General features: G+C 49.6%; 1 protein-coding gene across 4 annotated transcripts in view; it reads left to right on the forward strand.

Annotated features, from left to right (window-relative positions):
- The window catches only part of ANKRD27 (ankyrin repeat domain 27), a 42864-nt gene that overhangs the window by 16895 nt on the left and 1797 nt on the right, over positions 1-24172 (forward strand). For 3 of the 4 annotated variants that reach the window (XM_015246062.3, XM_031672082.2, XM_072967275.1), the window contains 18 exons: positions 452-573; positions 1653-1731; positions 2236-2368; positions 4785-4877; positions 5880-6007; positions 6562-6644; positions 7466-7581; positions 8349-8441; positions 9862-10059; positions 12230-12502; positions 13559-13603; positions 15574-15696; positions 19194-19391; positions 20112-20231; positions 21054-21215; positions 22325-22436; positions 23212-23290; positions 23477-23549. In XM_015246062.3, the coding sequence (XP_015101548.2) occupies positions 452-573; positions 1653-1731; positions 2236-2368; positions 4785-4877; positions 5880-6007; positions 6562-6644; positions 7466-7581; positions 8349-8441; positions 9862-10059; positions 12230-12502; positions 13559-13603; positions 15574-15696; positions 19194-19391; positions 20112-20231; positions 21054-21215; positions 22325-22436; positions 23212-23290; positions 23477-23549 (2230 nt within the window). The remainder of the gene's footprint in view (positions 1-451; positions 574-1652; positions 1732-2235; positions 2369-4784; positions 4878-5879; positions 6008-6561; positions 6645-7465; positions 7582-8348; positions 8442-9861; positions 10060-12229; positions 12503-13558; positions 13604-15573; positions 15697-19193; positions 19392-20111; positions 20232-21053; positions 21216-22324; positions 22437-23211; positions 23291-23476; positions 23550-24172) is intronic. The other variant, XM_015246063.3, reaches the window with a different exon arrangement.

Raw genomic sequence — 24172 nt, forward strand, 5'->3', positions numbered from 1 at the left:
CCAGAGGGGATGGGGTTTTGCGCAGCTGGTCTCTGGGTGGGCACGTAACTCACCCAGGTGGGTCCTGTAGCTGGCGGCTCTCTTCACCTGCCCATCTGAGGGACCCCTGCCATAGAGGCACCTCCTTTTGAATTTAAGTTCTGTTAGGATACAAAAATGTCTAAAGTGTTTATGTTTAAACTTTCCCCCCACCCCTTTGGGCTATTTCACTCTGGGCTGAGGATTATTGATTTTTCTTTTCTAATTTTCTGCTGCAGCTGTATGATTGGGACCTTGAAAGCTGTCATGTTTTGCCATTGAGTTGAGTCAGATTACTTCTGAGTTTCTATTTTTGTTTTTCCTTATGTGCGGTTTGCTGTAAGAAATGTAACTCTGAGGTATGTGCTTAGCTCCAAGAAGGTGGGCCCTTGCACCGTGCTCTTCAGTCGTCCCCTTCCAAATTATGTTACAGCTTCAACATACCTCGTGCAAAGAGGGAACTGGCTCAGCTGAACAGATGCACCTCACCGCAGCAGAAGCTGGCTTGTTTGCGAAAGGTGGTGCAGCTGATCACCCAGTCTCCTAGCCAGAGAGGTCTGTGCCCGGGGGAGGGGCTGGCTGTGGGGTAGCTGCACGCGTCCAGGTTGGAACATCTGTCAAGGAGCAGTGCCGCCTCAAAGGGTCCTAAGGACAGGCTGATGTGCAACAGAGCATCCCTGCCTGAGGTTCTGCTCCGAGGAGTGGGTGCCTAGGAACGGGGGTGAGGGGGTGGGTCAGGCGTGATTAGGTCAAGAAGAGGGCGTCAGAGAAGCAGTGGCCTCAAAAAACAAGCCAAGCTGGTGATGGGTACCTGGGGGCTCAACTGTTTGTTAGGTTGTTCTCTCTAATTTTGTGTATATTTAAAATTTTCCGTTAGAAGAAGTAAAACGGAACAAAATAAGCTAAGACAAAAGTAACGAGGAGGCAGATCTGTGTGTGCAGCTAGGGGACGGTGTGCCAAGCGTATTAAGTGAAATAAGCAGGAGTGTATAGGGTACACTTCCAGCAGCATTGCTGGGGGGGTGGGTGCTGGACATCCACACGTACCACGGCGAGTCAGAGACTGTCTGTGGAAAGACACGTGGGAAGCAGCAGCACTTGTCTCTGGGAAGGAAGTCCGGGAGGCAGGCGTGGGACAGATGTGTACGGTTTTTGCTCTTTAGTACTGTTTGAAATTTTCACTGTGTGGATGGATTACTGAAACAAAATTTCAGTGAAAATGATGGAGTCCAGCTGCATGTGAACATTAGACTCATTAGGCTCCTCAGAGTGTAAAACAGAAATGATCCCAGGAGGAAAGAGGCTTTTGGCAGTGGCTCAGGCCCGTGTTCGAGTTGTATCCACCATCACTGACGTCCTGGGACTCGTTATCTGTCCTGGAAGGTAGCAAGGGGTAGTCTGCTTGGAGTTTGCTGCTTTTACACGTGTTCTGAGGATGCCAGGCATTTGTTTCCCCCTGGGATCTGATGTCTCCTCAGGACACCAGAAAGGATATTGTGCAATTGCATTTCTCCCTGGTGTGTCATCTTCCTGGGTTGTGGTTTTGTGGGTTGGATGGTGGCGGGGAGTTGGTGCCCCTGTCGGTGCATGTGAGTCCTGGGACGGCTTTGAACGTGTGTTTCCCCCCTTTGCAGTGAACTTGGAGACCATGTGTGCTGACGATCTGCTATCAGTCCTGTTATATTTGCTTGTGAAAACAGAGATCCCGAACTGGTAATCTTTTTTTGTTAAGATGCTTTTTCAAAACAGCAGCCCTGCACCGTGATTGTTGTAGTGCCCTGCTCGGAAATTGAGCGCCCCTTCTGAGCCTGGTGCCATACCTGCCCTGCCTTCATTCTGCAGGGGCTGCCTTTCAGTCCACTTACAGATGGGGAAACTGAGGCCCAGAGAGCTTTTGTTTCTCATTCTGGAACGCGTGGCCAGCCAGTGGCTGAGCCGGAGGCTGACGCCAAGTCTGTCTGTCTCCAAAGCCCATCCTTTTCCCTCAGAAACCCAAGTTCACTTTACAGTAACCAGCTTCCTAAAAACAAGCCTATTCCAAGACAGTGACAAGGAGCTTGACTGATTTTCCTAGGTGTGCACCCTCTAAATAGAGATACGGGGAAGCAGCCGTAGCTCCCTGTTGCTAAGCAACTTGACGACCAAGCCATTAGCCTTGTTTCCACCCAGATGTCAGTTGGGTCCACAACAACGGAACGTTCTCCTTCCTTTCATCAGGATGGCAAATTTGAGTTATATCAAAAACTTCAGGTTTAGCATCTCGGCCAAGGATGAATTGGGATACTGCCTGACCTCAATCGAGGCTGCGATCGAATATATCCGGCAGGGAAACCTCTCCGTCAAGCCACCGGTAAGCTCTCCCTCCTGCCCTTTTCCTTGTGGGTGTCATGGCATGTGTGATGGGGTTCGGAGGGTGGTGTCGGGGACGGGCATTCATAAACGCTGTCCTGAGAACACAGGGCCTGAGCCCTTTGAGGGCTGCGAGGCTTCAAAGCTGCCCAGCAGACTGAACACCTGGCACCCAGTTGGTTGTGAAAGTTGGTGGGGTGTCCTTGGCGCTCATGTTCCCCCCCACCCCTGCTGCATTAATCCTTGTTGTCCTCAGAAGCACACGGGCAGGAAGGGAAGCTGGAAGCAGGGACCACCATCAGCAAGAAATGAGATTTTTGTTTGTTTGTTTTTGGGGGGAGTAATTAGGTTTCTTTACTTATTTTAAATTAATTTTTTATTTTATTTTTTAGTGGAGGTACTGGGAGGTTGAACCCAGGACCTTGTGCATGCTAAGCACACACTCTAATGCCGAGCTATACCTTCCCCCAAGAAATGTGATTACTAACGTCTGCAGTTTGAGGACTCGGTCGCCCTCTTACTATTTTCTTGGTTGGTTGGGGAACTTTGGCTGATGGAGGCAATCCTTTTCCCACAAGGACTGTGAGACCCTTAAACCAAGGTTGCACTGCTGGCTTATTTCACTGTGTACTGACCAGCAGAACATGAGCGTCCTCACAGAAATCGCAGAGTTGAAATCAATCAAATGAAGAGATTTCTGTATGAAAAACCAATACCTGAGTATTGGACATTCACTTGATCTGAATTTTCTCCTGATGTTAGAAGCTCCTAAGTAATGATACACAGAAACATCTGGAAAAGAACATAGGCCTGCCCAGAGAGGGGCCCTCGGGTACAAGCAGTTTCCCTGAATTCATTCATTATTAACGTGTTTGTGTGTTTTTCACTCTTTTTCCTATCTGTGTATACTTTACATCATTGAAATGATATCGTAGCTAATCTTGTATACTGCTTTTTCCCCTGAAAAAGAATAGTTTCATTTTTTTTCTGATTAGAAGACTTGTATTTGCTTCTAAACAATATTTGAAGCATATAAAGTTGCAGTAGAGACAACAAAAGCCTCTCCTGAACTCACTAGCTGGGGATGACTTTTATCAACACGTTGGTATATGTCTCTTTTTCTGTGCTGATACAGTTGTATTTTTATCCAGAATTTGAGCTTATGCTGCACTTGTTGGCACGCAGCCTGACAGTATCAGGGCGCTGGCTGAGAAATTAAGTTCTGTTCTTGTCCAGGGTCTGATCTGATCGCCCTTGGGATGTGGCTGTTGGCCAACACATTTTATGGCGGTGGTGGGGTCTTTCATTCAGTGATAAAATTTAAACTGAAAACAAGCCAAAAATTACAGGGTTCTTTCTTTTCACTAAACAGGCAATTGAAATTCATGGTATAAAACGTCCTGCATCTGGATGTCTCTGTTTCCTGGTTCCCTGGTGCATCGTGCATGGCTGGGTGGCCGTTAGCTTGGGTGGGCACAGCCCAGGGCGCCCCTCTTGACTGGGCTGTCAGACCCCGGTCCTGCCTTCCCGGATGGTCTGCCCAGACTTGGGGACAAGGTTTCATCATCCTTACGGCTGGCTGCTGAGCTTGTCCCTTGGGTCTTGAGTGAGTCAGGCCTGAGAGATGCCCTTTACCTTTATTGACAGAGCAGGTGTGGTGGCTTCCCTGTCTTTTGTGACACCCGCCCTGGGATCACACCTGTGGGGTTGCCCCTGCCTTAGTGCCGTTCCACCTAGGGACGTGTGAGGCCACGGCTCTGTGTTGGTGGTGTTTCCTGGGCAAAGAGCCCAGGTGTGTCTCCACACAGCAGGTGAGGTTTCTGAAAAGCATTGAAGACTAAGTGTTAATTAGTAAATTGGACTATATTTTACCATCAGCTCTTTATAAAATATAATGTAGTTTCACAGAAATTTTTTCCCCAAGACATAATTATACTTGAGATGACCATCAACATTCTTTAAGCACGTTCATAAGTAAATGCAGGGGACGGGGCTGTGCAGGCATTAGGACAGACATTGGAGAGGAGGGGGAGGCTAGGACAGTCCAGGTTTTCCATCTGGAGGACGATGGTGTGTGCATGCTGTATTCCACACTGAGAGATGCCACACACACACACACACACACAGACACACACACAGACACACAGACACACACACACACACACACAGACACACACACAGACACACACAGCCCATATCCCAACACCCACTGGGAAGCTATCCTCAGAGCCCCACACCCCGGAGAGGCAGTCCCAGCCAGGTGAGGGTCTGCTGTGCGGCTCAGAGAGAGGGCAGAGGCACCGCTGGTCCTAATTCCATGGGAAATGGCAAGGATCGTTCCTGGGTCCTCTGTTTTCAAGGATCTGCACTGACAGCCCGTGGCATGTTATATAATGGATTGTTGGGTTTTCCTACAGGAGTCTGAGGGATTTGGTGACAGACTGTTCCTTAAGCAGAGAATGAGCTTACTGTCTCAGATGACTTCAACTCCCATTGACTGCCTGTTTCAGGTAAGACACCAGGAGGCCCCGTGGGCACAGCTGTGTGAGGAGTGCTGCCTCCTTCCTTGTCTCTTGTCTCTCTAGAACCCATCAGGGCAATCTGCGCACTTACACATGGACATTCATTTTGTGCTCAAGTGGATGATAGGAAGGCTGAGGTCTGAACTGCTGCCCATTGCCCCTCCTGTGAGCTATGCTGTAGCCCCACTGGCCAGCACAGCCAAGGCACCAGGCCTCTGCCAGGGCTGTCCTCCCTCTCCATTTGGCAAAACACAACTTGTTCTTTAGGGTCAGCTCAGTGGTGCCTCACTGGTGCCTCTTCTCTGCCCCAGGAGCCCGCATGACAGATGGTTGTGTGAGTGCACTGGGCAGGGAGCGTGGCACCTGGTGATGGCTTGATCCCCTGGTACCTGCAGGCAGCTCCCTTCCCAGATCTGATTGGTTGCGGGAGGCTGGTGCGGTGCCCTGCGAGGCAGCCATCAGGAGGCCAGTGGGGCCAGAGTGGGTTCTTTGCAGGGTCCAGAGCTATGCGTCCCCCAGAACATCTCACTCCCTGAGGGGAACACCTTCAGGAACCACAGGGGTGAGCCCTGTATGTTTGTTTGTTGATGGGATCTCACGCTAATTGTAGCTGTTCTGCAAACCAAGGCTCTGTTAGTTACAGGGTCAAAATCCACACCGAGGTTCTGGATGTATTGCCCCTCAACTCTTGCTGTTCTGGAAATTTTGTCATTTTTTTTTTCAGTTACGGAAAATTTCTAACATTTACAAAAGTGAAAGAGAATAGTGTAATGAATTAACTCCCGTGGAGCCAGCTCCCAACCTTGTTTTATTTCTGCCCCCACCCACTTTCCCTCTCTGTCCCAGTTATTTTGAAACCAGTCCCAGAGAGCAAATCATTTCATCCACCCACACGTGGATGTGTGTTTCTGTAAGGACACACAAAAAATCCACACCTCAAAGGGCGAATAGTCCCTTAATATCAATAGTGCTTTTGATGTCGCTTTTTAGCACATCGCAGCAGGTGACCAGAAAGAAGTGGAGAGACTTCTGAGCCAAGAAGACCAAGATAAAGATGCCGTCCAAAAGATGTGTCACCCCCTGTGCTTCTGTGATGAGTGTGAGAAACTCGTGTCCGGGTAAGAGGGTCCCAGGCAGGCTCAGTGCCGGGATGTGGGGGACTTGGGGCCCTGGGCGGAACTTTTCCACTTGTCTGCTGTGTGATTTTGAATGAGGAACATATCCTCTCTACACCCTGCTTCCTCTGCTGTGAGATGGAGGCTGCACCTCCGTCTCTCTTTGGAGAATCAGTTGGGATAAAGGTCATAAAAGTACCTGGCACACCGCTGGGCTGTTTGCCAGGGTAGGTGGGCAGAGGGCCTGACCGAGCCTCGGAAAATGGGTTGTTTTAGGATGGGAGGAATGTCAGCTTCTCCCAGTAACCTTTTTGGCTTCCCCTTATCTTTGTCAGGCTCTTTTGCTGGGTGTCAAGGCCTAGTGGGGGTGGGGCAGGAGGAGGGGCACTGGAGCTGGGTGTCTGGTCCTCACCCTGAGGAAGCCAGGCTGATGCTCTCCGGGACACTGTTGGAGGAGGCCAGCTTGGATCACACATGCCCAGAGATCTGTCTTCTCGTCCCAGGACCCACAAGTCCATTCCTAGGGTGTATTTTGCTGAGCCTTCTTTCTGTTTTAGGAGGCTGAATGACCCATCAGTGGTCACTCCGTTCTCCAGAGACGACAGGGGTCATACACCACTCCATGTGGCTGCCCTCTGTGGTATGTGATCTTGTGTTGGCCTCTGTGCGATCAGGGCAAAGGGATGGGGCTTGAGGGTGGCCCCGCAGAGGGTAGCTGACGGGGGCGATGGTGTCGGGTGGTAGAAGGGGTCGTGTCATGGCCCACCCCCCGGGGGCCTCTGTATGCTGCCCCCAGGCTGGATGAGCGCGTATCTGTGCTCTTACTGTGTGGACGCCTGACACCGCCCCTGGGCTCGTGGGCCTGCCAGGAAGGGCTTGAATCCGAGCTGTGAGAATGTCCTCAGAATTGGGGTTCTTATATCCTGCTTTAAAAAGTTAGCTGTCTTTCAGGGTGCACATTAAAAAAAAAAAAGTACCCATTCAAGGTAGAAAACACAGACATCTGTAGCATCACCCCTCCCCCCTCCTGTCATTTTGATTTATAACTGAAGTTTCAGCATGCTCTTGTGTACGTGTAGAGAAAACATATGATACTGCGGGGATTGTACTGCTCTGGTTGGTGCTTTTTTTCACTTGGCAACATGTAAGAACATTTCTCCACGTCAGTGTTTTTTGAATGGTTGCACAACATTCCTGTGAACTGATGCACCACGGGCTCTTATGTGGACGTCTGAGGCTCTTTCCTCCTACCTTCCGTTGCTGGGATGTGGGCTGCAGCCGAGTCCCCCCCAAGGGCCGCCCCAGAGCATTCTGAGTCTGACTTGAACTTAGCTCTGGTTCCTCTCAAGCAGAAAAACGCCTCCTGGCGTGTCTCGTGCCCTGGAGTGGGAGAGTGGATAACGCCGCGGCTTCACCTGCAGGGTTTGGGAAGCACCCCCTGTCTTCCCTTCTGTTCTGCAGGGCAGGCATCCCTCATCGACCTCCTGGTTTCCAAGGGCGCGGTGGTGAACGCCACGGACTACCACGGCTCGACCCCGCTTCACCTCGCGTGTCAGAAGGGCTATCAGAGTGTGACGGTGAGCGGAGCTGCCCCCCCATGCCCCCTCTGCCGGGCACGAGCTTGGCCGGGCCGGGCTCTGCGTGTGGCTTCTCAGTTGTCCTGGCGCCTCCTCTGCTCCACGCTGGCTCTGCCGCTGCCCCGTGGGAAGGTCTGGGGGTCTCAGGCCCCTCCCCGAGGTTCTGCTGGACCAAAACTGTTAGGTGTAGATTTGAAACATCACGTTAATGTTGGGGAAGGATGGTGGGGCTTTTTAATCTCCAAACTTCTCATCAGGAAGGATGAGAGTGATGATACAATTTCTTTTCCTGCTTTTTAAAAAATGTTTAAATTTATTTTAAATAAAAGTATAGTTGATTAGGGTAGGGGAGGATGTAGCTCAGTGGTAGAATGCATGTCTAGCATGCAGAAGGTCCTGGATTCAATCCCTAGTACCTCCATTAAAAAAAAAAAATCAATAAACCTAATTACCTTCACCCCCACCAAAAAAAAAAATTAAAACTACCAATGCCTGGATCACCCCAGCCCAGTTAAATCAAAAGTATACTTGATTTACAACGTTGTACTGGTTTCAGGTGTACAGCACAGCGATTCTGTTACCCATATATACATACACACATTCTTTTTCAGTTTACTTTCTGTTACGTGGGTGATGCACCTTTAATTATAGTGTTAAGTAGATGAGACCAGCGACGTCCCCCTGCAAGACCCCAGGCCACGCCACTGAGGAGGCGTGTGCCTGCACCCGGGCTCGCTGGCGCTCACCTGCTCTCTCCTCTCCTCCAGCTGCTGCTCCTGCACTACAAAGCCAGCCCCGAAGTGCAGGACAACAACGGCAACACGGCCCTGCACCTGGCCTGCACGCACGGCCACGAGGACGTAAGTGGCACTCAATTTTCCCAGGGTGGCCGCGCTGACCCTCCCTCCCCCCCTCCCCCATGGAGAAACGTGAATTTCTGATTAGTTGAACGTCATGTGTTACGTTGACAATGATCTTGACGATGATCGGAGCATTTGGTGGGCAGTTTTTTTTTTTAATGAAAACATTCAAAACCTTATTACAGATGCTGTGTTGAAACCGCAGAAATCTGAAACTTAACTGCCCATTTGTCTTTTCCTGAGATTTCACGCGTCCCTGCTTCCCATCTGCTTCTTACCTCTGTTCACACTCAGCTTTTGCACTTTGTATCTTTATGGTAACATCAAGGGATTTTATCATTTTCACTTAGTATTTAACTCCATGTTTGTGTGTGTCTGTGTGTGTGTGTGTGAGAGAGAGAGAGGGATTTCCCCCACTCCTCTCCATGGTATATTCCGGGTAGATTTATACTGACGGATGGTTCAGGCTGGGTTGGGTGGGGTGCATGGGTGGTTCAGTGATAGAATTCTCACCTGCCAGGCTGGGTTAGGTGGTTGTGTGAACACGATCGCACCCCACACGTTTTTATGCAGTTTACTGTCGTAACTTAATCCATCGTGGACATCCCATAGGTCAGTAGATGTTGATCTGGTTCTGTAATCACTGCATGGTAATCTGTTATGTATGTTGTGTCGGGGTCCCTGAGAACACTCCCCAGTACAGTGATCCGGGCTCACAAGCCTCAGCACAGAGTTTGTACTCAGAGCTACGATTTATTGCAGTGAAAGGACTCAGAGCAAAACCAGCCAAGGGTGAAGACTGGAGGAATCAGGCCCAGGCTTCCAACAGTGTCACCCTGTGGAGTCACACGGGACATGCTTATTCCTCCAGCAGCCAGGCCTAACAACACAAGTGAAGTGTTTTCCACCAGGGAGACCCACTGGGGACTGGGTGCCCAAGATTTTTGCTGGAGGCTGGTGGTGTAGACACCCTCTGCCTGAGCATGTATCAAAATTCCAGACTCCCAGAAGGGAAGTGGGTGTTCAGCATAAACCCCCATTGTTGCAAAAGGAACTTAGGTCCATTAAGCCCCTCTTATCGGTTATTGGACTCTGGGCACACTCCCCAAATCCAGAGTCTCGAGGAACACCCCAAGTCAAGGGCCAGCCTTGCTGGCAGGCCTTTCAAGGGGTAGGGGTCTCTGGCCTGCTGTGGTGACCCGTCTGCACACGGTATGTCACAGTTTATTCAGCCATTTCTTATTGATTGGTAGTTGGGTTCTTTTGAGAAAATGATGCGACCTGATCAGGTCACCTGGAACCCTCGAGGTCTGACTCTCTGTTAACGGCATTGTATGGGGCTGTGGGGGCTGTGATGTGCGCAGAGCTGCCCGAGGCTAGGTGTGGGACTTAATGGCGGCATTTCCCATTTTGTCTGCAGTGCGTGAAGGCCCTGGTCTACTATGACGTGCAGTCGTGCAGACTGGACATCGGTAACGAGAAAGGAGACACCCCCCTGCACATCGCCGCGCGCTGGGGTTACCAGGGCATCATCGAGACATTGCTGCAAAATGGAGCGTCTACAGAGATCCAGAACAGGCTGAAGGAAACGCCCCTCAAGTGTGCGTTAAACTCAAAGGTAGCCTTTTTCACCTTGAAGCAGCAACACGACTCTTAGAAAAAATCAACTTCCACAGATTAGGTCTTGGCCAAGCTGTTCAAACTGTGCGTTAGTGTGTGAGGCTAGAACATGGCCTGCACCCTCTCTGCTGCGTTTGGGACCCGGTCATTCATGGGTTTTACATATTTACATTATTCTCAGTTTTAGTGGTGGCTTTTCTCAGTGTTGTGCCCAGAGCTGCTCCCAGCAGAGTTTACCGCGGCCTCTGAATGCTGCGGATTTATGAGCAAATGGCAGCGGCTCTGGCCGGGAGGAGCAGGGACCGGGTGTGGGAGCAGGAGGTGTCTGCCTGGTTTCCCTGCTACTTTACCCTCAGCTCCTGAAGTTTAACTTGGCTGATCTTGAGCATCACCAGGTATAGTTTCCTTCATATATGCTTTGTTAAGGACCTACTCATCTTTTCCTGCTAGTAATTTCGGGAAACACATAGCTCTGAGCAGCATGTCGTGACGATACCCACCTCATGAGCAGTGGATGGGGTACGCAGAGGCCGGGCCTCTGTGCCTGTCTCCCAGCAGCAGCTCCGGTGAAGGGATGCCTTCAGAGACGCATGTGGCCAGTTAGCCAGAGGGCGCATAGCGCCACGTGCAGTGGACGTCCAAGGTCATCAGATTGATGTGTCCAGAACATCCCAACTAGAGGCTCACATAAGTAATTCCAGTTTTTAAAAATTGAAGTATAGTTGATTTACAGTGTTGTGTTAATTTCTGGTGTAACAGCATAGTGACTCAGTTATACATATATGTTCCTTTTCATATTCTTTTTCATTATACGCTGTTACAAGGTGTTGACTATAGTTCCCTATGCTCTACAGTAGGACCTTGTCATTTACCCGTTTTATACATAGTAGTTAGTATCCGCAAATCCCAAACTCCCAATTTACCCCTCCCCACCACCTTTCCTTTTTGGTGACCATAAGTTTGTTTTCTATATCTCTTAGTCTATTTCTATTTTGTAAATAAGTTCATTTGTGTCATGTTTTTAGATTCATCATATAAGTGATAATCATACAGTATTTATCTTGCTCCATCTGATTTATTTCTCTTAGCATAATGCCTTCCAAGTCTATCCTTGTTGCTGCAAATGGCATCATTTTATTCTTTTTTATGGCTGAGTAGTATTCCGTTGTGTATATGCCACATCTTCTTCATCCAGCCATCTGTCCGTGGACATTTAGGTTGCTTCCATAAGTGATTCCGTTTGAATACAGGCCTCCAGTCGTCTCCTTTGGCACAGGTCCTGCTTTCTGCCTCTTCGTGTTTCACTGGCTCCCTTTAACAATTTCCAGCTCTGTTCTAGAGAGTTCTTTCAGTTCATGTCTTCTGCTAGGAGTGGCACAGGTTTTCCTTTTAAGCTGCTTTATTGAGGTATGATTGACATACAAAAAGCTGTTCATCTTTAATGTATACGACTTGATGAGTTTGGAGCTAAGTCCACGCTCATGAGACCAACCCCACAACCCAAGCGTAAACATGTCCATGCCTTCCAAAAGTTTCCCTCTGCCCTCTTTTTTAAAAAGTTACCATTATTATTTTTTATTGTTGTGTTACTATTTTGTGTGTGTGATAAGAACACGATATAAAACCTATGGTAGTGCGGTTTTTGATGGTTTAAATCCCTGCTCGTGACCTGGGGGGCCCCAGTGGTGTTGCCCGTGTGCTCCTGGGGTCTCGGCTTTGTAGCAGCCAGAGCCTCCGGACTGGCTGATGCCACCCTTGGCCCGAGATGCCCATGGCGGGCCTGAGAGCACCTCTGCACTGTAGCTTCTCCCAAAGGCCCTTCCAGAGGGAGATGTGCAGGCGGAAAGGGCAGACTTGCCTTCTGCGCTCAGCTCCGGCTGCTCCTGCCTGAGGCCTGGGACTACAAGTGGAAAGGTCACACTTTAAGCCTGCAGGCAGGCAGCCCTGGCTGGACGAGGCAGTCTTTGAGGCCCTCTCTGTGCCTGGCTTTCTCTTGTTCCCTGAGCCCATTCCTGGGAAGCACCAGCTCCTCCTGCCGGACATGATCAGCGTGACCCCGAGACGGTTCCCTGTCTCCCCGAGGGGGCGCCTGGGCTGCGGGCTGAGATGGGTGATGAGGCTTTGGCAACCCTCACTCAGGGCTTTTCCCTCCGGCTTTGTCCTCCTAGATTCTGTCCATAATGGAAGCCCATCACCTGTCCTTCGAGAGGAGGCAGAAGTCTTCGGAGGTGAGTGAGCGGGGCTGCGTGTATCGGCCGTGTTTGAGTGCAGCCTGTCTCTGGCCCTCACCTCTGTCCCGGCGTCCGGCTCCCTTGCCGCAGGCGCCCGCGCCGCCCCCTCCGCGCCCCGTGGACTCCGTCAGCCAGGGGTCCTCCGCCTCCAGCTTCTCCTCCGTGTTGGCGAGCCCCAGACAAGAGGACCCCAAGACGGACTTCAGGGAGGTGAGGCCCCCAGATGGGAGGGCACGGAGGAGGGGGGCCCCTGTGTTATGGGGGCCTGATGAGGGTCGCCCCGTCACTGGGACAGCTGCGTCTGCTGTGGCGGAGGTCAGTGCCCTGGAGGGGAGCCCGGCCAGCCTCAGCCTGCCTGCCCTTCATGGCCTGCGCCCTCCGCGGCTCTTTGCTTTGTGGAGTGTGGGTTTGTGTGTGTGCGTGCGCGTGTGCGTGTGCGCGCGTATGTGTGTGGGATGGGATGGAGGAGCATTCCAAGAAAAGTACAAGTCGAGTCACCCAGAGGTCCCCTGCTGTAAGACGGTTTTACAAAGTAAATTCTCTGCCCTTTCCTCCCACCTCGCCCACACCCCTGTTCCCCTGAGGTGTGTCGCCCCCGACTGCCTGCAAAGTTATGTAGACGTTTACATGTACTCACACGTTGCGTTTTGTAAAAGCTGATTTATAGCCTGTTTTGTTTTGTTTTTCCATCTAACCTGCCATAGAGCCTGTCCAGTGTCAGTCACTGTGCAGATGTTTCCCCATCCCTTTGCCCGTCCCCTGTGGGTGGGGGACCCCTCCTGCCCCGCCACCCCCAAGCCATGATCTGCTCTTGGAGGGCCCAGTAAGCTTAGCTCAATGCAGAACCACAGCAAAGGAAGCTAAGAGACATGCTCCGGAGTCTGATGGAGGCCTGGCAGCATTCCTAGGGGTGTGGGGGTGTCTGCCCCGGTGGTCCCCGCCAGTGTGGACAATGAGGGCTGAATTGGTGCAGCTCTGGGTGTGGCCGCCCTCTTAGGAAGCTCTTGTTCTTTCAGGTGGCCGTCATCCCACAGTGGCACATGAATGGCAGGTCGTTCTATAGACCTTAAGTGGATGGGTTCCCTGCCCACTAGCCCCACCCTGCAGGCCCTGTCTGAGCAACTTTAGGGATGTGTTTGAAAGGTAGTGAATGAGATGTCAAAACTCCACAAATCAAGAGACAAATGAAAGCTACTAGGTCTCCAGAATGTTGTTTTTTTAATTATTGAAACTATTTTCCTAACATTCTTTTTTCCTTTTATCAAGGTAGAAAAACTTTTAAGAGTGGTTGCTGATGGAGATCTAGAAATGGTGAGTCTTTAGAAGTGCGCATAAAACAGCTTGCTCTCGGTTTAAACAGCTGTGCCTGGGTCTCTTGCCTCCGGGTGAGTTTGGGGCTGTGTGGGTTCTCATTCAGTCTCACATGGAAAGGGTGCATTTTATATAAATAACTTGGTGGCGGGAGGTGACGTTTCCCCCTACGAGTAATGAGGCAGGCGGAATAAAGCCTGAGAGCGAGCCTGTCCCTGCGTTTTGGACATTCATATTCCAGGAGGGTGGTGAGATGTGGGCAGGAGGGCCAGCCTGTGTCCGGAGGCACCGAGAGCAAGGCGAACAGACAGGGTTGGGGAGGGGCGGAGATGGCGTTGGTGTGGCCCTGCCGAAGCTGTGGGCGGCTGCGACACCCTGGCCAGGAGGCTGAGTCTCAGGCTTGGACTTCCAAGGAGTCACGAGCAGGTGTCTGGATGAGATGGCGCTAAGGTGTCTGTTGTAACCCTCCCTGTCAGGTGTCCAGGAACATCTGTGGTGAGCTCACTAAAGCCTCCCGTGGGCAGTGCCCCTGGCTGGCCTGTGGCTTCCTGAAAGGAGTTTGTTATGTCTTCCACTTTAAAACAGAGGAGTAAATGAGCGCTCACCAGATTAGGAGCTCTGAGTGGAATGGATTTACAGGAGAGCTTCGCAGTGATGTGTGTTTCAAGAGTGCTTTTCTCAGATGACTGAGTTCGAGGCAGTGGACAGAAATGACTGGGATCTGGTTGTAACAGTCTCTGGGGTGTGAAGACTTGGGATGTAGCTTGCAGTGTGTTAGCCTTGGCCCAGGGCCACTGTTCCTCCATCAGCCTGGCGGGCGGTTACCCTGAGGGGAGGACGCAGGTGTCTGGACCTGGCTGGTGCTGGCTGTTCCCTTGGTGAGTCCAGCCCCAGGGGACCCAGCGTTCCTTGGGGGAAGCAGAGGAGGAATTCTTCCGGCTCCCCACCCGCTGCAGTGAGAGCCGATGTGGAGAAGAGATGGTGACTGTCCCTAAGGCAGGACACATCTGCTCTTCCCCCTCCTGTGGGCGGGCGAGGGGGTCAGGCCACTTGGGGAGGAGAGGTGAGGAACGTCCGGTGCCCTGCGGTCCCATCCAGACCCACCTGCACACGTGAGAGCCTCCAGCCCGCTGCCCGAGGCCGCCGCTCACATCTCGTTCCTTCTAAGCACCAAGAGGAGCTGCCCTCGGTCCGGTCTGTCCGGATCAGCTTGTTCGGTGAGGCCTTTGGTGTTTTTACCCTGAGGAGCATCTGTTGTCAGACATGGAAGGGACCTGGACGGGGGAACATTTGTGGTCGAACAGGGTCCTGCCTGCAGGCATAGGCTGACTTCCTCAGTGCTCAGAACCAGGCCTAGAGGTGTTTCTATATTGTTTTCTTTTCTCCAAATGTAATAAAAAACTAGAAGCTAGTCTTTCCTGAAACAGGAATCTGACCTGTTTGGGGTCTTTTCAGTGCTTTCACCGGTGGGCCAGGGCAATCAAGAGGAAAGGACTCCGCGTGGAGTCAGAGAGCCTGCATCTAGGTTCGGTCACCAGTTACTTGTAGCCTTGACCCAGTTGTTGGCCTCTTGGAGTGAGTTACCTCCCCCAGCTGTTGAAAGCAGACGGCTGGATCATGTAAGAGGAAGTGCTCACGAAATGCCCCAGGGCCAGCAGCGCTCTGCCCCTTTTTCAGATAGAAGAAGAGAATCATTCTCTGCAGGAACGGTGGCTCGACCTGGGAATGTCACCACTGAAAGGATTTAGAAAGGCTCGTTCGAGCGCAGATGAACCCTGGAATCCTTGAGAGGGAGCTGCAGTCGTTTATAAGTTACTTTAGTGGCTGAGGAAATGCAGGTCCTGATTTGGGAACAGTTGAGGGGCGGCGGGGAGAGAGAGTGAGTGTGTGTGTGTGAGAGACCATAGCTTGCAGCAGAGCTGCAGGATGAGTTTTTTCAGACCCCGTTTCTCTGTACCTCCCGACCACAGGTACGTTACCTCTTTGAGTGGACAGAGGAGGACCTGGATGAAGTGGAGGAGGCTGCCGGCGCAGTGGATGTTGAATTTTGTCACCCCTTGTGCCAGTGCCCCAAGTGTGCTCCAGCTCAAAAGGTGTGGCTTTTCTTCGTTGAAGGGTGGGGGTGGATTGTTCTTTTTCCCCTTAGGCAAGTTGTCTGCTTCTCAGCCAGCTAATGACCAGGCATTTCCTGAGATACGGCGGGAGTAGCCAGCTCAGGGCTGGGGAAAGGGGACACGTGTGCAGGATCTGGCTCTGGCCGCCTGCTTTCGGAACAAGGCAGGTCAGGGAGCAGGGCAGGGACGCGCTCTCAGGCTTAGTGTCTTAATGCCTCTCAGGGCCCCTGAGTCACAGGGCAGGAGCTTATGAACAGACATGCCAGGGGTCTTTGTCCTCGTGGCCCTGGTGCCCCCAGCAAGATCCACTGCCCGCTGCCTTTGCTCCCGTTGGTGCACCCGCTGCAGGAAGACCCTCCCTCCAAGAACAGAGAGACCCCTGTTCCGTCTACTCCATTTCCCCCAGTGGTAATAGCTTGCAAAACCACGGTACCGTATCCCAGCCAGGATATCGGTGTGGGCACCGTCCATCCGCCTCACTCGGGTTTCCCCAGGTTTCCTTGTGCTTGTGTGTGTGTGTCTGCATGTGCACGCGTGCACACATGTGAGTATTTCTTTCGACCCAGGTTTATCCCACGTGTAGGTGTGTGTATCTGCCACCACCTTCAAGGTACAGAACCGATCACGCACCACCAGGAGAATCACTCGCGTCGCCCTTTAAAAGCCACCCCCACCTCTCTCCCAGTCACCTCTCCCCACCCTCCCTGACCCCTGGCAACCACTAACCTGTTCTCCAGTTCGAGAATTTTGTCATTTCAAAACTGTTGTATAAATGTGATCACACAGCCTAGAACCTTTGGGGATTGGCTTTGTCCACTCCGCCTGCTTCCAGCTTGGTGCGTGTCATTGACGGTTTATTCTTTATCGCTGAGCAGTGCTCCATGGCGTGTTGGTGCCATGCTTTGTTTAGCCTGTTTGACCTGTTGAAGGACTTGGGGTGGGCTGCTTTGGGGAACTTTTCAGCAGCAGCGTGATGTGTACATTGGGATGTGCAACTTCTGTTCCGTCCCCAGGCCACTGGTTATGTACCATCTAAAAAATGACTTCCCTTAGGTGGGCTGCTGTGGAAAACAAAGGGACTTAGAAGAGGCAGGTGCAGTTTCCAAGGCTGTGACGTGAAGCAGGACAGCCCGCAGGCCTGGTCAGTGTCAGTGTGTGGCTGGAGGCAGTCGCTGTGTCCCTTGTTGTCCTCGCCACTTACCTGCACTCTGTCCTTCCCCACCTCTCACTTCATTAGTTGTAACAAGAAACTGAGTTACACGTCACAGTGTCTGTCGAATTTATTGGATCAATTTATGTTCCCTGCTCTTTTAAATCCTCTTTATCTTTTTTCTCTTTTTGTCATTTCTCAAACAGACGCAAAACTAAACTGCTTCATACTGTGATTAAATTAAAACTATCCCCACCCCCGCACCAGCCCCATCCTCTTCTAGCCCACGGGTGCGTTTAGAGTGAGTTTGTTTAAAAAACCCATCCTGGAGTATAACTTATACCCAGTAAAGTACATCCATTTAAGGTGTACAGTTCGGTGAGTTTCCACAGATGTGTAAACCCACGAAGCCATCCCCACAGGCAAGATGCAGAAGGTTCGCACCCCTCCAGACAGTCCCTGCCCTGCTCTCAGTCCCTTCCTCCTCCCTCCTGCCCCCACCCCGCATCCCAGGCAACCACTCATCAGCTTCAGTCATTACAGACTCGATGGCATGTTCTAGAATTCTGTGTGAACGGACCCACACAGAACACACTCTTTCCTTGACTCAGCAGAATGTTTCTGCGATCGTGCTGGCTCAGGAGTTCATTTCTCTTTATGGCGGGGCAGTATTTTGTTGAGTGTACTGTCATTTGTTTATCTGCTCTCCTGTCTTTGGCTTTGTGAATAAAGCAGCTGTGATTATCACGTGTACAGGTCTTCATATACACCTTTGTTTGCTTGAGTGATGACCTAGGAGTGTAATTGCCGGGTTATACAGGAAGTCTATGCTTCACTTTTATAAGGAACGGCAGATTTTCCAGAGTGATTGTAGCATCGTTCGTTCCCGCCAGCAGGGTGTGCGAGTTCCCCATCCTGGTCAACATTTGCTATTTTGACTTTTTAACTTAATTCTGGGCAGTGCGCAGTGGTATTGCCCTGTGTTCCCCATCCCCTCCCCCAGCTTCTTTATTTGTTTTTGATTTTTGAGGTATCAATTACATACAGCAAAATTCATCCTTTAAATTGAGCGTAGTCTTTTTTCAAGACGATAACATTTTCAGTCATCAAAAAGTGAACTAGATGAGCCAAGTTTTAATCCTTGATCGGTCACAGAAAACACTGACATATTAATTCCACTGTCAAATGTATGATTCAACATCATAATGGAATGTTTGTTTTTAGTTATAGTGGTTTATAAATCAGTTTTGTTTGCCCTGCTAGTTTCTGATTGATTGTTCTTATATCTGCATGATTGATTGTAAAACCACCGTGAATGCAAAGGAAGTTTCGTGGTAAAAATGAAGGTGAACTATGGAGATAAGCAACAAACAGTTGTATGGGGTTTGATAAGCGAATTCGTGGCCGGGTAACCACCAGCACGGTCAAGATACAGACCGTCTCTGTCACCTGAAATATTCTCTCCTGAGCCTTGGAAGTTTTCCCCGTCCCCTGCTCCATCCCCTGGCCATCACTGCTGTCTTCTGACCCTTTGGTTTTGTCATTCCTGATTTTGATTTGCATTTCCCTGACAACCAAAGATGTTACTTTTCTGTGCTCATTGACGGACCATTCAGCTGTCTTGTGAAGACTTTTCAAATCTTTTGCCTATTTTTTTTAAAAGCTGGATTGTCTTTTTGAGTTGCAAGAGTTTTTTATTTTTGTTTTTTTAAAATTCCAGTTGGCATAAGTCCTCCGTCAGATATACATATGGCAAACATTCTCTCCCATTCTGACTTGCTTTTTCATTTTCTTAATTGCTTCTTGCAAAGAGCAAACATTAAAAATTTTCATGAAATCTAGTTTATCAAACTTTTCTTTCATGATTTTTGCTTTCTGTGTCTTATCTAAGGAATCTTGGCTTATCCCAATGTTGCAAAGATCTTTTGTGTTCACTTCAAGGAGCTTAATAGTTGTAGCTTTTACATTCGGGTCTGTGATGCATTTCTTGGTGGTGTGTGGTATGAGGCAAGGGGGGATGTGCAGTTTTCTGTATCTGGATATCCAGTTGTTCCAGCACAATCCATTGAACAGACTCCCTTTCCCACTGAATTGCCTTGGAATCTTACGGTATCATTTTAGGGACCTTGCTTTCTTGAAAATGCAAGCTAATCCTGTGATATGTCATTCCTTTCTTAAGTAGTAATTCACCTGTGGGCAGCCCGATTCAGGATCTTGCTGTGAGTCCCAATTTGACAGATGGGCCGTGGGGGACTGACGGTATCAGTTCCTTCAGCTGGGTTTTGCAAATACTAACATTTCCATTTCCACCTTCTGCACTTACTAGAAGCTGGCAAAGATTCCTGCCAGTGGGCTCAGTGTGAATGTGGCCAACCAGGATGGCTCCTCCCCACTGCACGTGGCTGCCCTGCACGGCCGGGCGGACCTGGTCCTCCTCCTCTTGAAGCACGGTGCCCGGGTGGGGGCCAGAGACGCCAACCAAGCTGTCCCCCTTCACCTGGCCTGCCAGAAGGGCCACTTCCAGGTCAGGGTTCTGTCTCTGGGGTAGAGTGTACACGGTTAGAACCCTGCTCGGTGGGAATGCTGCAGAGGGGTAGGGGTTTGGTGGCCAGCCCAGAGGACGGGCACATTTCCTTGCTCCCAGCCTTGAGATCCTGAGATCCACATGGCAGGACCACTCAGCAAGGGAACCCAGGACCCTGGGCCTTCTGGGGGTGGAGCCAGCCCCCTCCCACTGGCATTCACGCCGGATTCTGACCCTGGTGGGAGCTGTCACTCTCTGACTCTTGGGTGTTGGTCATCCAGGGCCCCAGCCACATCTGACCACCTCCACGCTCCTGCCGCCCTTGTCTGTGCCGAATGGTTTAGTATCTCTTGAATTTTTCATTTTCCCTTATTAGGCCTACTGTAAGCTTTTTAAAGACAGGAACCATATTTCAAGTACCACCTAGCACAGTGCTGCAAACATCATTGTCCCAGCATGTAAAACTGGAGTCATCATTCCAGCTCTGCATGGAGGAGATACAATGATTCAGTGAAAACATCTGGTGCCTAGCACATTGCCCGGCGCACAGAAGGCCCTCGGCAAATGTTAATTCCTCCCCCAGTTGGTCTGCTTTCTCCTGAGGGTCACACGTGTCTAAAGAGCCTTCTAGATAAATTTAGAGAAAAGTCAAAAGATTGTCAAGTTACAGGATTTCTCTCCGACAATTTTAAAGTTGACAAATTCTCCTCTCCGGGCTAGGTGGTGAAGTATCTTTTAGATTCTAATGCAAAACCCAATAAGAGGGATATAAGTGGAAACACGCCCCTCATTTACGCCTGTTCCAGAGGCCACCACGAGGTCGCGGCACTGTTGCTGCAGGTAAGGGCCCCCCAGCCCCGGAGCTGCTGACAGGGGTCAGTGCCGGGCATCCTGTCACCCCGCGAGCCCCCGGCACAGAGGGGAGGGGCGGGGCGGGGGCGGGGGCGGGAGGCTTTTGCGATAAGCTGGCCCCGGGACGAGGAACTTTGCACCGCGTTTCCATGCAATGATCCTCTGATGGGAAACGGGGTCTCAGCGTCTGTGCTGCATCAGACTGATTTTGCTGAAGGTTGGGACCTGGCCTCACTCACCAGGTAAGTTGAATTGTTACCTGAAGTGTGAGCTGAATGTCCTTTGTCGCTGCTACTTTTTCTCCCTCTCTCTTGATGAAGGTAATCTGTGTTGATTATACAGAAGGGAGAATTTTAAAAGTAGGGAAAAAACTCAACTTTTCCGTAACCCTTTTACTCAAAGGCAGCTAAATTTGGTGACTTTTAAAAAATGGGCATAATTTAGATCAGTATTGCCTTCTATCTTTCTTGTTTTCACTTAATGTAGAAAATTATTTACTTTACTCAATTTTTAATGGTTGCACAATTATGGATGTACCATAGTTGTTTTCTTCTTTTTTTACCTGTTTCTGCTCAGTACATTTAGGTGACTTCTGGTTTTTTTTTCCTGCTATAGTGGTAAATGCTGCAATGAATATCTTTGTACACAAATCTTTTTTTCTCGGTATTAATTTTACTCCCGACGTGTTAAAAATGTCAGACATACAGAAAAGTTGAAAGAACGTTATAGCGCACCCCCATCGAGGTACCATGTTGATTGAGCACGGACGGTCTGTGGCGTTCCTTCTGACTGTGCCGCTTCCCTTCCCAGCACGGGGCCTCCATCAACGCTGCTAACAGCAAGGGCAACACAGCGCTGCACGAGGCTGTGATAGAAAAGCATGTCTTTGTGGTGGAGCTGCTGCTGCTTCATGGAGCATCAGTTCAGGCCTTGAACAAGAGGCAGTGCACGGCTGTAGACTGTGCCGAACAGGTGAGCGGGAGAGCGGAGTTGCTGCGGGCGTCCCAATCTCCCCAGGAGCTCACCCGGATTCCTTGTGTTTAAGCCAGGTCTGAGGGCAGTAGCCAGACCTTGGATCTGCTGCGCCAGGCTGAGCTGGGGCGCGGGCAGGGACTTCTGCCGCTGTGCTTGCAGACCTGAGCTGGTCCTTGGTCCCCTGGTCAGGGGCGGCCTGCTCAGGGAGCCAGGGGCCCGTCCTTCAGGGGTGGTTTTCGAAGGCCAGGGTAGAGGTGCCCCCTGACCCACTGCTGGCCTCGGCACCCTGGTCTGGACTGCTGACAAGCAGTCAGGCCCTCGCGGGGAAGGAGCAGGTTGAGACAGCGTTCTGGTCCCACCATCCCTGCACTGGGAACACAGCTGAGGTCTGAGCAGCACAATGGAGGAAGTTTGTACAGTTGGTGAACAACCCTGCATTCCGTAAGGAGAACTGTGATGAACAATTTACAGGTCTCCCAGCACGTGGACGTGCGCGGTGGAGAAGGGGTGAGGGTACAGTCTCCTCCTCGGGGGAGGAGCTAGCTCTTTACTGCTCCTGTTACCACGTGGGAGCCTTCCTTACCTTGTTTCCTACTCAGGTGGACGAGTAGTAGGCTGTTAAATGACACTTACTGACAGGTTAAATCACCATGAATCCAGCCTACAGAGAGGCTTAGTATATATTCATTTCTAATTTTCAGTGGCATTTAAGAAATGTTAAGAACAGAACTGAAACATTTTAAGCTTTCAGTTTAGCACTTTCTCTCCAATGATGACAGTGAGGAATCTCGTTTATTGAGTGCTTACTATGTGCTGGGTCCTGGATAACCTCATGATAACTCTACAATAATATAGCCTATTATTGATCGTCAGCCCAGGTGCACAGAGCAGTGAGGCACGGGCCCCGAGGCCCTAGGAGAGGGCAGAGCCCGGCCCCAGAAGCAGGGCTGATCTCCAGCGCTAGGCTTTATGGCCTCGAAGTTCTGTCTGTAGTTGCGTCTTAGCTTTGCTGCCTGGCCATGCAATTGACATCGAGAGCAAAACCACGCAATAACCTGCTAAGAAAGAATTTAAAATGTTAACTTTCTTCCCTTTTCAAATTGCAGAATTCAAAAATAATGGAATTACTTCAAGTGGTACCAAGCTGTGTGGCCACATTAGATGATGCTGGCGAAACAGACCACAAGGAGTACGTCACTGTTAAGATCAGGAAAAAATGTAAGAACGTCACTTTCTGTGATTCTCAACTTGAGTTCATTTGGAAGTTCATGACTAGTTGCTGGTTTTCGTAAATGTAATTATAATCATGACTGAGGGTGGGATATAGGCACCAAAGAAATGCATGTAACATTGTATTTCATCGGTTTTTGATGCTAGTTTTCTGGTGGATTGTGAGGGACAGTCTGAGCATTACCTTAAAGGTCAGGCCCCCCCACCCCGACTGGAGGGGAGGAGCGGCCTCTGGTAGTTTCTTTCATGCCTCATGTTCCAAATCCAGGCCTTTTTTAAAGCATTTCCTGGACGTCTGGGGTAAATGCTACCTTTAACGATTCCGTTGTAAATTTGCAGGTGTACGGAAATTGACTAATTAGGACAGCATTTGCCAAACGGGTGGGGCTGAAGCATTTTCTTCTTTTTGAAAAGTTGTTATAGTTTAGTTTTGTTCAACTTTTTTCTTTAAGTTGCAATATACTTTGCCATGTAATAATGTGAACCCACTCCCATATCTGGATACTCCTGAGGCTGTCTGACCATAACTGGCTGTGGCTGGGGAACATCAGTGTATTAAGGTCTGATCTGTTTCCCGGGGGTTCACGTGGTAATAAACAGGTTATGTACTAATACGTCTCTGTAAGCAAAAGCAGTGCTTAATTTTTTAAACTCTTTTAAACTTTAGCAAAAAGAAAATTGAAAATTTGTATCTATGCTTTAATTTTAAAACAATTCTTAAATTATTTTGGAGGTTTTCAGATGTTTATCCTTTTATCTACAGGGAACTCAAAAATGTATGATCTACCAGATGAACCTTTTACAAGACAGTTTTACTTTGTCCACTCAGTCGGTCCGTTTAAGTGAGTATGAAATTTGAGTTGACTTCTGTGCTTTTGGCCTTCAGTTTATTCCCAATTCAAGCAGGTCATGTGTAGCTTTAATGGGTTATAGATAAATCTGCACTTGGCAAACGCTGCCACCTTGTGGCCACCAGAGTGTTTCGCACCAGTATCTGAACATTTATTTCAGTTTGTTCTGGGTTTCAGGGGAAGGACTTCGAGGGAGATTATGTCAAGAGATAGAAGTGTCCCTAATTTTACTGAAGAGTCTTCGCAGGAGGTGAGTTATTAAACACTGGCTTATAATCTTATTTTTTAAAGCCTAGATTTTTCAAAACTAATCCATGGTAAACACATTTCTCATTTCATTATTCCCTTCACTGTTAAGAGTTAATAACAATAAAAATGAGTTCTTTAGAGGCAATGGTCAAGACTATAGACTTCATTTATTGTTATATTTAATAATACATTTCTAAGCTGAGAAAGGAAAGTGAGGGAAAGTGGAAAGTAGTTAAAGCTGCACTGTCTCAGATTTCACCATGCAATAAGCAGATTCACTAATGTGTTCATCATGAATGTAAGAAACCACCACTGTTTACTGTAGATGGGTAAAAAGCTTCAAGTGTGGTATAAAGTTGGTCATTTAGACAAGCCTGTATGTGGCCATCTTCCTACAGCGCTGTTTAATATTTAATTATAAAAAGAAGCCTGCTTTACATTCTGTGGTGCTATTAGGTGTCTTTTCTCAGAAATGTGGCTTTTCTTACTGCTGCTCGCCAGTATAAGATATGATTTATGAGAATTAGAATTTACAGCATGTGAGGCACAGGTTTGTTGGAACAAATATACAAAAGTTTTAAATCTTTTAGAGGATTAAAGTGATTTTTGTTAACATGACCAACT

This window comes from Vicugna pacos, chromosome 9, assembly GCF_048564905.1.
Source record: "Vicugna pacos chromosome 9, VicPac4, whole genome shotgun sequence".
In the NCBI taxonomy this organism is placed as follows: domain Eukaryota; kingdom Metazoa; phylum Chordata; class Mammalia; order Artiodactyla; family Camelidae; genus Vicugna; species Vicugna pacos.